This window comes from Apostichopus japonicus, chromosome 11, assembly GCF_037975245.1.
Source record: "Apostichopus japonicus isolate 1M-3 chromosome 11, ASM3797524v1, whole genome shotgun sequence".
Classification (NCBI taxonomy): Eukaryota; Metazoa; Echinodermata; class Holothuroidea; order Aspidochirotida; family Stichopodidae; genus Apostichopus; species Apostichopus japonicus.
The window spans coordinates 20,236,169-20,249,152 of record NC_092571.1 but is presented as its reverse complement, the minus strand read 5'-3'; the positions used below and the strand labels follow the sequence as shown (position 1 = coordinate 20,249,152).

Here is a 12,984-nt window from a genome sequence, read left to right as displayed (position 1 = left end):
GCCTTTCTTTTTTCATTTTTTTTAAACTATATATCAAGAAGTCGTGTCAGCTAGAGTTGCTTGCAATCGTGTTCAATATGGACCGAGTATGAAGGGTCGGCCCTGTTTATTTGAAAGTTGGACCCTTTGCAGTCCATGGTATGGATCTCTTGAGGCTAGATTGTGTTGACTGAACTATACTGAGCTTGACACGACTAGGTAGAAAGTCAATCAAGGCACTAGGGCACGGTTTCCCTAACTTTATCCCCCCCCCCACGAACCCCCTGTGGATGTCAGAGTTGTCCACAAACTTTTCGAGACACGATCTAAGTCATAATTATACCATAATACGCATAACAGTGCTTCGTAAAAGATCAAGTCCATAGTGTAATATTGTAATAAAAAAACAAACAAGAGATGAACAAACATTTATTTAGAAACTTCAAGATCAGATCAGCTCTTTATCTTCACAATGTACTGTCATGCGTACACTAACTTCACCAAAGTCAAGTGGCCTGTGTCTGTTTCATAGAATTGTTATTTATCACATGCACGGTACGGTACTACTATGGCAACATATGCGTATGGAACGCGAAAAGAGTGTCGATAGGTACGACTTTTGTACATTACTAAATTATATGATATATCAGATTTTAGTTCAACAAAAAGTACTATAGTTTTGACTTTCAGAAACGTCTCGCGAACCCCCTGGGATGGACTCACGCACCCCCTGGGGATCCATGCACCCCAGTTAGCGAACCCCTGCACTAGGGATTCTAGACACATTGTGGCTGGACTGGTGACATCAGAGTCCAGTAAGCACAGGCTGAAAAGGGACTGGACTACATCGAGCCTTGTGTGTAATTGCTAGTACCGTGTCTGTTACTCTTCTACGGTATTGCCCACTACTTTCAACCTGACATGTTGCCTAATTTGTTTCTCCAAATTTGGATCCGTTAAGTCCTTTGGTTTTCGTACCCGGGCTCTTATCAGTGGCGGAGATTTCTTGTCAGAAGTGGGGGGGGGGGGGGGGTTGCAGGCCATTGATGAAATAAAAAGTCATAACTGCTGGCTCACTATCTAAGTGGAGCGCCACCATAAGTTGGCGCGAAGTGCACAAGAATTTTTGGGCAAATATTGCCTCCCAGATTGCAGTAAATGGCACTGCCCAGGCCTTAAAAAGCTGCATTTAACCAGGGGCGCATGCAGGATTTTCTAACCCGGGGGGCGCGTATTACTATCTAAGCGGAGCGCCACCATTGGTTGGCGCGCAGGGTACAAGCAAATTTCTGGTTTTGGTACCCCCAGATCACCGGAAATGGCACTTCTCGGGCTTGAAACTGACCAACCATATGTACACTTTTGCCTGAGAACCAAGTTTTTTCCAAATACTTTTTTTCTCATCTATAACCTTTTTGAAGATTGTCACCAGTCACACATCATGTTCAACTTCATCACATATCCTGTGGATCATTGCTGTTGTAGGTGATTCTTCATCGCGGCCCACAATATCCGTTAGCCCCACTGTTCAGAATTTGAAAATTCACAATTCTCGTGAATAAATTCACTTCAAAACATACCCATAATGTTGCACAAAATATCATCTATGGACAACCGATATAGAAAAACCTCCTTCAAACCCTAACAGACGGGTCAAAATTGCACGAGTATGATGAAGAATGTTGGTTAGGGAATTTTCGAAAATTCAGACGGCTACTAAAAAATTTCGTTGAAGGAAATAAAAATATACCAGATATTTCCGAAACCGAACACTACACACATCGACAGTTTTGAGCATGGGCGCAGATTAGTCTTGGATAATGGTGGGGACGCGTGTCTGTTCTATGACGCTATCTAAGCGGAGCGCGACCATGAGTTCGCGCGTAGTGTACGATTTTTTTGGGCAAATATACCTCCCAGATCGCCGGAAATAACACTTCCCAGACCTAATGATGCTCCTAAACCTCCTTAAGTTTTAGATCTCATGGCTTATAAATTTAGTTTGGAGAAATACATGGGCGTCTGCAGAAAGAAAATCAGGGGACAAATAATCCAAGTAGACTTTTGTATATACGATGGGTCTGGGGTCCTCTCCCAGAAAACAAATATAGACTGCCGCAAATGCGATATCTTTCCTATATTTAAAAACTGTGGATAAAGTAAAATACAATAAAATGAGAACTGCTGCATGTCATTTGCACAATGCTGGATCAAACTGCGCCAAAGTTCATTACAGGGGAACTTGAAATGCAGCTATTGGTCAAGACAAATTGGTGGGGACACGGTATATCATGTCCCCACTACTGAAAAAGTTGGTGGGGACGCGTCCCGCTGTCCTCACCAGGATCTGCGCCCATGGTTTGGAGGCTGTTTATCGTGGAACGCCATTTTCATGCTCACTGATATGATGTGATATCTGCTGTTTGCTTTACAAATTCGAATAATTTGTCACTGTTCCTCTTTCTCTTCCCGTTTTCTTGCCGTATTTTCTACTCCATCCTTTTCTCCTTTTCTCTTTCTTCTCTTTCTTCTTTTTCTTTTCCTTCCTTCACCTCGTTGAAGTTGGCAAGTGTATACAGTTCCAAAGCTATTCAACAGCAACAAAACGTTATTTTGTGTATGTCTGTTGTGGGGTGAAGTTAGCGCTATGAGCTACAAGTTCCAATGCGCAAGGTGGGGGAAAGGGGCTAGAAATAATGTGTGGGTCAATTCTAACTCGGTTTTCGGTCGTTAATTGTTGATGTAGCCTACCAGGTAAAAGGTTGAAATGACTTTAACAATTTCAAATTTAATAATTTGATTTATTATGCCATTTGGAGCACATAACATAGGCTATAACAAAACATTACTGGCAAAAACTAGGGGGGGGGGTGATTGTGTGGGCCAACCCCCCCTCTTCAAAAAGTGGGGGGTTAAAACCCCCCAACCCCCCTGTTTCTCCGCCACTGGCTCTTATCTTCGGTGACTAATCTCCACCCCTCCCTACCCCCAAACAGAGAAATTAACATCTCCAATCCGAGGTATTGTAATAATGCGTCAATTTGTTCTCGGAAAATAATTTCAAAAATGTCAAAATGCGATATGAAAACAACATATTAATTTTATAAGAAATTTTAAAATAAAAAAAAAGAAACAAACCTTAAGAGAGTTCATGTCAGTATATCGTAACATTACATTAGGTGGTTATTCACGATGGACTAATCTCATCACTAGATCTAATACGGACCAGTGGCGGAGCGTCCATACAGTCAGGGGGCGGATGCCCCCCCCCCCCCTGACGGACTCAAATGGACTGCTGGCGCCCTTTTCAGCTTTTTACCACTTTTTACTTATTCGCGATTATTACTTTTTATTGCGCTCTCATCTACCTATTGACATTTGTCACATTTTGTGGGCGATGACACCTATTTATTCTTCGTTTATCTGCAAATTAGCAAGGCCAGGAAAGGGTCATTTCCGGCGATCTAGGAAGTATCTTTACTCAAAAAATTTCTGTACGCTCCGCGCCAACCTGTGGTGGCGCTCCGCTTAGCCTAGTGTCGAAAGCGCCCCTACAGACCATTCTCGCCCCCCTTGACAAATACCCCAAGCTCCGCCACTGATAAGGACTATAGTCTAAGTGGCAAACAGCACAGTGAAGCAATTATATAAGGAAGGGAAACCTGTTCGAGCTGTACTATGCACAGCTCCTTCAGGATTTGGTCGTAGATTAGGAATCAAAATGGGATCAAAAGCAAAGATAAAACAATAGAAACAAGGAACGTTATTCTTAATTCATCCAATAGGACGCACCTAAAAGAAAAACAGAATTAGGAACCTTTAAAAAATGGGGGGGGGGGGGCGGGCTGAAATTCCTACCATGAGATGAGCTATCCCATAATAGTCCACCCGGTGACGGCTGTTCTCAGCTGACGGGATTTGACGCACAAGCACTTTAGCTAGCCCCTCACCTCACACCCCTCCCCCACCCTCAGTTCCACTCTCAGAACCGAGGCTTTCTCGCAGTCATAACAATAAAAGACGTCTAGAGTAACTCAAATTTGGAGAGGGTATTTGTGACCATGCACCAGAAGAGGAGATCCTTGATTTTGATTGAGGGAACGGTGAAGCAGAAATCAACGGTTGGGATCTCCCATGACCATTCTTCTTTTAGTTGCTATGTCATTTGAGTCTTCTCAAAATGGGATTACCCCTCAAAACAACCCATTGCTTGTTGATCGATTGTTTATTATATTTTTGTGAATTAATCATGTGTATATAGAAGTGCTTAATTGGTGTGAACTTTGGACTTTAATCTCCGTCGTATTGTTAATCAAATAATACCCGTATTGTTATCAAATGAATCATTCTTCGCTATGGGTTGGTCTTTCTTATGTGCCAGTGTGTGTTATAAGGAAGTGACTTTTGGTCTTTTGTACCTACCTACATGCCATGAAGTAACAGAATCGCAAATTACTTTGCTCAAACACAACCCTCTCACCGATTTATAGAGACCACACTTTTATTGACAAGCGATCATTCATTAGCATCCCGATACTTACACGTGGAGTATAGCCTAGCCCGAGCTGTTAAAATTATTTCTTGCATCAGATGGGGTTTTTTTTTTTGTTAGTCTTTCTTTTTACATTAAATTTGCTCTATTTAATGTAACTTGTAACCCATCCAGTTGAAGCTATTTGAGTTGCAAGAAAGACAGATTGAAGGTAACAAGTTTAACTAATGTTCAGATTCGGTAATAACCAGAACGATGGGTCTTAAGGAGAAATTCCAATCAGAGTGGAGAAATAACTTCGCTAACGCACCCTTACCAGATCTGCGATGCCTTAGAGTTGCGCAAGGACAAAATGAGGACGAGATCAACCGTCTTACATTAGATGCAGAAGAGTTAAAGGAAAAAATTGATCAGGTAAAATTTAGTTACGATTGGGTAATCAAGCAGAAAGACAATATACTGAGATCTCTTGAACTAGAGTCGGAGCCAAATACCTATGCGAACTTAAATTCTATGACCAGACGGCCTGCACCAAGACTAACCGAACGGAGCTTAACGGAACCAAAAATTCCTACTTCATCCGGTTTTCTGAAACACCCAAAACTTGTAGTTGTAGCACCAGCTAAAAATCGTTCCTTCAGTGGTAATGTATAATAGTTTTCTGCATTATTTTGTTTTTGTATGTTCATAATGTATAAAATTGGAGAAAAATGTAATTCAAAATTATATAGAGTTTCAGTAGAAATATCACACTATAGTCTCATCTATTGATTATTGAAAACAGAGGACAAAGTTTCGGGTATAAATTTAAACACCCAATCTGCTTACGTCAAAGAAGTTGTTGCTCTAACATGGCGTTAAATAATCATATTTGTTAAGCTTGGCGTAAGTGGCAAGGGGCTCAGGGAGATACAGCCACCAGGCGCGTAGCCAAGGGGGGGGGGTGGTTGGGCGAAGTGGGCAGCCCCCACCCCCTTGAGCATATTTTTTTTTGTATGTTTTTATGATATCGTTGCGCTTAGATAGTTTGCAATGCCGTATCTACGACTCTGATAGTTTGTCAACAGTTTTGCCCCTCCCTTGGTAAATTCCTCGCTACGCGCCTGACAACCACAGGGCCTGGAGTCAATAAGGGGCCAGAAAAATATGCCTGTAGTGTGTTTAACATCTTCATAATGAACTTAAAAGATATGAAGAACTCAAAAAGGGACCTGGTGATATAATTACCCCAAAATGACTCAACTTCGATCTCGACGCCCCATTTGGCTTTACTTTCAGAACAAAGATTCTTATTTTGAACTTACAGAGAGCTACGAGGAAATGAGCCCATCAACCCCAGCGGGGATGAAGTTGGACAATGTATTCACTGGACAATACCTCATGATGAAGAAACTTCTCGCCAAAAAGCTTTCCGTTGAAGAGTGTCAGAATCTATGCTTATATTTCGGGGCAATCAACTTTGACACTAGAGCCAAGATAACTACAGCTACGTCATTTATAGATTTGTTGGAGTCCATCGATGTCATTTCAGAACTAGACGTAAATGATTTGTTGAAAGCTCTGGAAGTGGAAAAGCTTCAGGAAGCTTCCGATGTTGTCAATGCATACAAGGAGTCGATCTTTTCTACTGATGAAGACGAAGAGAGGTACTTGAAGATGGAGCGTAAGTAAACTTTCTTGATAATCGGGGTGGGGGGGGGGGGGGAGAATGGAAGGAGAACGTACTGGCAAACGTTTCCATAAAACCCCATTTAGAGCAACTTGAGTTACTTTGCCGCAAAAGAGATCAAACATAAAGCCAGATAAAACAAAAAATAATGTTAACGTCCGGACCAGGGGGGTAGGAAGCTTCCAAAAAGTGGGGGGGGGGGGCACACCATCAGAGGGGCACTTTCTCATTCCACAACCATTACTCGTTATGCTATAAACCGATACACACCGGCCATATTACTTAAGTATATATGATGTGTTAGTATGCTCATAATACTATTATGGTGCACGTAAATAATTAAAATAAAATATTAAAAATTAGCAAAGGCTTAAGATATCCCAAAGACAATTCCTCATCCCAAAGGGGCACCTTTTATTTGCCAGTAAGGCATATATGCCATTTTGGGAAAAAAAGTGTGGAGGCGGGGGCACGTGCCCCCGGCTCCTACCCCTTGGCCCGGACGATGAAGTCGAGTTTAAATGTGGTACCTTGGTATGAAAAAACATTATCTACTTTTATTTGATGCTTGTAATAGTCTTTTACTGAAAATATTGTATAATGATGGCGATGGCGATGGTGATGGTGACGGTGATGGTGATGGTGATGGTGATGACCATCACGATAAAGATAGGCATGACGGTGACGATGGGTATGACCATGAACATGACGATAACAATGAAGTAGACGATGTGTGTGTGTGTGAGGACGACGATGACGATGAATGTGGCGATGACGATGACGATGACGATGACGATGAATGTGGAGGATAAAGATGACGAGGGAGAGAAATTATACAAGGATCAGGAATCATATTTTGTAATGCACCTTCCTGATTTTGGATTTTTCCACACAGCAGCAGTTACGGAAGACAATTCTGACAGGATAGTGACAGATGACGATCTGAGAGTGCTTTCTCTCTGCATCGACAAAAGTTTCAAGGCGTTTGGTAGAGAAGTGCTTAAATTTACAGCCAAAGAAATTGAAAAATTTCAACGACAGTCGGACTGTGAGCACAAGCAGGCATCGAACATGCTCCACAAATGGAAGCAAAGGTTGGGTCATCTTGCAACTGTCTCTAAGCTGACGTCATTACTCAAAGATTTCAACTATGGTCCCGACGTTTGGGGATTCCTGGAGGGGATACCAATGGATGTAACGGAGGGCGACAGCAGTGGCGGTAAATACTTGTTTTCAATGTTTGGCAGAGATTACGAGTGGCAACCATGGTTGGGCTCAGGCTTGCAGAGAGCTGTTCAGGGATGTTTGTGTGTGTGGGGGGAAGTGGGGGGGAATGCCCCGTAACCGGATCGATTAGGGGGATGGAGAAAATATAGAATAAAGAATAAATTAGTATGCTTAAGTAGAAATGAAATTCAAATAATGGGCCGGTGGACTAATTGTCCCTGTGCCCGAAATAGCTCTCCACACTACTGGTTGGGCTGGTTATAGTTTCTTTCACATTTTAACAGATAACTTTCTAATATGGAATTCCATTTATTCCTGATTTAATATTTCCTTCCTTCTGTTTTTTTTTATCAGAAAAGCAAACGCCGGAATTTGAAACATTTCAATCGATAGTTGTTAAGACATACATCAAGCACACTCCAGATCAGCTGAGCATCAAGAAAGGTGAGAAAATACTGATACAGGATCGGGGACGGATCGGATGGTATTACGGGGAGGTGATGAACCAACAGGGTTGGATCCCAAATTACTGTGTTCGGGAGGAAGATGCAGCTGAGAAACAATACCGTTTCCTCTTTGTTGTGGAAACTTTAACCGATGCCAGTCGTGGTGAGGAAAACTTTTTGACATATCGACGAAGCGAGCATCTAGATGTGATTGAAGAGAGGTTTGAGAACTCAAAAGCACTTTACAGGGGGAGAAATAAGGATGGTGTTATCGGCTTAGTCCTACCGTCAAATTGCAGTCGTCTTTTGGGGAAAGAATCTATCCTCTTTGAGAGAGAATGGTTTCACTCGAAGGTACTGCCTCAGCAGGCAGAGAAGTTTCTTCGACGATGTCCATCAGGGACTTATCTGATCAGGGAAGCAAGCAAGGTAGGGTAAAATACCTAAAGAAGTCTTAAAACAGCTAGATTTTGTTTTTAATTTGTTCAGCTTATTAGAAGCTAAAAAAGAAAACATCCTACGTATTGCTTTTGCGATATGAAATATAAATATTAATTTGATCATTTAACTTTTGAATTACGGAATTTATAATATATTTTCATTTTCTGTACTATATTTTTTACCTATAATTATTTCTAAAAAGTTCACGATTTTTTAATATATGGATTTGTTTCTTTCACAGACTAATGATCTTGTCCTGAATGTGAAAACTGCAGACGATATCAACAAGTTTTTAATCAAGACAACTAACTTCGGTTACAAAATTTTGGACAAGAAATTCAAATCCATAACGGAAATGATCGCCTACTACAAACGGTTCTCAATAAGAGACAGTATATATTTGACGGTACCCTTGAGCAAACAATACTAGCGACAAATTAATGAATCGTAATAGAATAAATGAGGAATAACAAGCACATAAGAGGTCATACAAAACAATAACTCACTTTCAAACCTATAATTAATATTTGAGATAAATTGAAATGATGAAATCTTTCTTCCTCAAGTTGGTTTTTGCCCCCCCCCCCCCCAAAAAAAATGTTCAGTATAAATATTTGTCATCCGCTCTTTATCTGTTTCCAGTTTTCTTCTAAGATTATCTGCCTGTGTTATTTGCAACTGCTGCTTTTTTTTTATTATTCTAATCTAAATGTGTGGATTTGGCTTTGTAAATGAAAGCTTGGAAACAAGAAGCTCTGGCTTATCGAGTTACCTTAAATTAAATAAAGCTTAAAGGATTACTTTAGGCAAACTTTTCAAATTCACCTCTAAAATATGATATATTTTCTGAGATGCTCCTTTAAGACTAAATTCTTGATGACGTCGGCTCCTCATTGCAGGCCTAAATTGAATGTTTAAACGATTAACATATTCTAATAACTTAACCAAAACATGTTCTTTCAATTTCATATAAACAATATTTGCACTCTTGGGTAACAATCAACACCATCTGTCTTTGACAAATTTGTAAGGCATTTTCAAAACATGTTTTTTTGAGGCCATGAAAATCATATCTAGTCTGTGTGTTAGACTGAGTAAACCAGCCACTTTTATTAATGAACCTCAGACGATTGAAGGGTGATTCCTAGCATTGTAAACATGTCATTTGAGGCCTAAAAAGTCTTGTTTTCCTATCGCGTTTTGTGTTACATCTGAGGAAATGATCGAATGGGTCTGTGTTATCATCGAAGTTAAAAATGACCTGGAACTCTCACTCCACAGTAAGAATACGTAACTATCCATGATGGGTCATGTGACGTCTTCCATGTGATATAGTAACATTGACATAGTCGGTCAAGGTTAGTGTATAGGCCGATGTATGTTACAGTATATCGTATGGGTCTGTACAATCATCGAAGTTAAAAATGACCTGGAACTCTCACTCCACAGTAAGAATACGTAACTATCCATGATTGGTCATGTGACGTCTTCCATGTGATATAGTAACATTGACATAGTCGGTCAAGGTTAGTGTATAGGCCGATGTATGTTACAGTATATCGTATGGGTCTGTGTTATCATCGAAGTTAAAAATGACCTGGAACTCTCACTCCACAGTAAGAATACGTAACTATCCATGATGGGTCATGTGACGTCTTCCATGTGATATAGTAACATTGACATAGTCGGTCAAGTTTAGTGTATAGGTCGATGCATGTTACAGTATATCGAATGGGTCTGTGTAATCATCGAAGTTAAAAATGACCTGGAACTCTCACTCCACAGTAAGAATACGTAACTATCCATGATGGGTCATGTGACGTCTTCCAGGTGCTATAGTAACATTGACATAGTCGGTCAAGGTTAGTGTATAGGCCGATGTATGTGAGAGAGTATATCGTTTAAGTCACTTTTCATTCACCAACCTCAGCTGCTTAAAAGGGTCATTTCTCAAAATATTGAAAGTGTTATAGAAATACAGGCTGCACTGACAGCAGTATTGTTTAATGGTCTACAATATATGTATCTAAGATGATGCTTGAAGATAAGTCTGTTGCGACAGACTGCAGAAAGAATGTTGAAGTTTCCTAAGTTGTTTCTTTGTTTTAATTTTCAAAAAAATGAAAAACAGAATGGAAGCAATAATTTATCTCTTTGTTTTAATTAATTATTATTCCTTACAAAGAGTTTCTATACGATCTCCGTCCTTGCCGCAAAAATTAAAAATAATTTGTAACTAAGCTTAGTTATTTGATACAAATATAAAATAAAATAAAACGAAGCAAGCAATTCATATTGTTTTCAAGGAAATATTCTTTCTTACAAACATATATTTTTACAGTCTTTCTTCTTGCCGCGACAGCTGAAAATAATTTGTTCATTAGCCTAATCTCTTGATAGAAGAAAAAAGAAAGGTCATTAAAGCAAGCAATTCCTCTAAATGTTGTTCCTTGCAAATAGACTTCCTATTGTGTCCTTTTTGTTTTTACCTCAAACGTTGAAAATAATTTGTAGATTAGTATATTCACTTGATTCAAAAATAAAACAGAGTTCATGCAATCAAACTGTTATATGTATTTTGAAAAGTGTATAATGTTTCGGAAAATAACTTTCCTGAGTTATCAACCGCTATAGTCACGCGAAGCAAATATGTCAACTTCTTTATTCATCTTTCTCGAACATGTTTTTGCTTTCTGTTCTGTTCAGGGTATCTCTTTCGAGATCCGGCTTTGGGAGTCACAAATGATTTCGAGTTGGTTAGCATCATGTTTGATCTCTAGAGTAAGGCAAAATATGTCACCAAAAACAGAACTAGTATTGTTCGATACAGGTGACAAACGCCTACAGTGGAATTACGATCTTCCTTACCGGTTTCGAACCTCTGGACATACAATCAGTGTCCATAGCCTAGTGGTTAGGGTGTCCTCGTACAGAGCGGAAGGCCCGGGTTCGAATCCCGGTGGAGGCTGGAAGTTTTTTCACTGTTCTTGATTTTCCAACTCATTGCGGTTTTCATTTATATATTTATATATATATATATATATATATATATATATATATATATATATATATATATATATATATATATATATATATATATATCAATTAAGATCCTGTTTTGTCTAGTGTTATACATGGTGATTGTTCGCTGATATCATTCAATGGACTGGTATACGTAAAACGTGGACAAAATTTCGAGCATATACACTTATATATACTTACATATGTTGATTCAGAATTAATTCCGGGAAAAAACACGATAGAACGATTTAATATAACAGACATGAAACCCTGTCAGAATGATCTATTTATATCTGCCAGGAGATCAAACACGGGCTGCAGTGCCATAAATAGCGGTTCAGCGAACCATTAGATTGTCTGTGATAAAATGTGTGCGAGGGAAAGTCCCTGCAGCGTCCGTTATTAATTCTATTTCGCAATATGACTGATTATACAAGTCCTTTTATTTCTAAGAGGTACTCTTCTTAACCCTTGCATTCATTAAGAATATTGACGCTGCGACGTCTAAAATCTTTGATAAATTGCGCAAAATGTTTACTTATTAATGTCTTTAATATCCAGTCTGTGTATAATATGTTATGTAAAATCCGGTACAGTTGTGCGCCATTTTTAATCTCTTTCCTGAATAGTTCACCAAAGTGTATGGGTTTTCCACAGGGGTTTCCATGAGTCTCGATTCCCATCAAGTGCATGACCGTAGGTGGGCCGCTGGAACCCACGCCAAAGGCCCAGTGCACTGATCAACAGACTCTGAGATTTGTAGGCCCTGGTGTACTTTTTTTCCAGGGGACATAAGTTTTTGAACTCTCAAATTTCAAGATGCAACATCGGTAATGCTTTTGTGTAGCCTTCTGAATTTTTCGTAGGTCTGGGCCATGGGCCCGGGTCCATCTGACCTAATGGTAAATCCGAGCACGACAAAATAGACGGTTACCTTAGTTTCTTAATCAAGTATGCTACAAAGTTACACGGTAACGGCATGCATGTAGCAAATGTGTTACGTTGTATCTATGCTACCTCGTTTTACACAGAGATACCGAGACGGCACCGTTTGAATAGATAGCGTAGATAAATAACGATGAATATTTCGTAAACATGTTTATTTATAGTTAGTGTTTAAACAAAAATTGATATCGGTATGTAATGATTAAGATGAAGATAATTTTGGTTTGGTCCAACGTCCGAAGAGACGATTATTGACATGTTATTCCAATAGGAATCTGTACGTGATCGCAAGCAAACAATATTTGATAACTTTATGAAATATTTGATTGACATTCATAATTCAGGCCACGCGAAGACCTTATTTTTGAACTTTAACCCCAATGGCAATTACTAAGGGGTTGTAAGCACTCATTAATTGGTGGCGCATGACAAGCCGTTTTAGTTTTAATTCTGTATTTGATGATATCATCAAATAATTGATGATATCACCAATTCAATTGCTGATATCAGGAATTATTTGATGATATCAGCAAATAATTGGTGATATCAACAAATATTTGATGATATCACTAAGTATTTGACGATATCAGCAATTCAATTGCCGATATCTGCAATTCATTTGTTGATATCACCAATTCAATTGCTGATTTCACTAATTATTTAATGATATCATCAAATAATTGGTTGATATCACCAATTATTTTATGAATCATCAAATCAGTTGATGATATCAGCAATTGAATTGATGATATCATCAAATGATT

The 12,984-nt window shown here is 39.2% G+C and overlaps 1 protein-coding gene across 2 annotated transcripts; it reads left to right on the top strand.

Annotated features, from left to right (window-relative positions):
* Window positions 1-4,337: 4,337 nt before the first annotated feature.
* On the top strand, window positions 4,338-10,022 carry LOC139976075 (uncharacterized). Of its 2 annotated transcripts, none has more exons than XM_071984510.1 (5): window positions 4,338-5,114; window positions 5,778-6,134; window positions 7,039-7,359; window positions 7,722-8,242; window positions 8,496-10,022. In XM_071984510.1, the coding sequence occupies exons 1-5, from the start codon at window positions 4,727-4,729 to the stop codon at window positions 8,682-8,684; spliced, it is 1,776 nt and encodes a 591-aa protein (XP_071840611.1). In that variant the 5' UTR covers window positions 4,338-4,726; the 3' UTR covers window positions 8,685-10,022. The 2 variants fall into 2 exon arrangements, with proteins under 2 accessions (XP_071840611.1, XP_071840610.1); XM_071984509.1 differs by having other exon boundaries at window positions 4,339-5,114; window positions 7,036-7,359.
* Window positions 10,023-12,984: the final 2,962 nt, after the last annotated feature.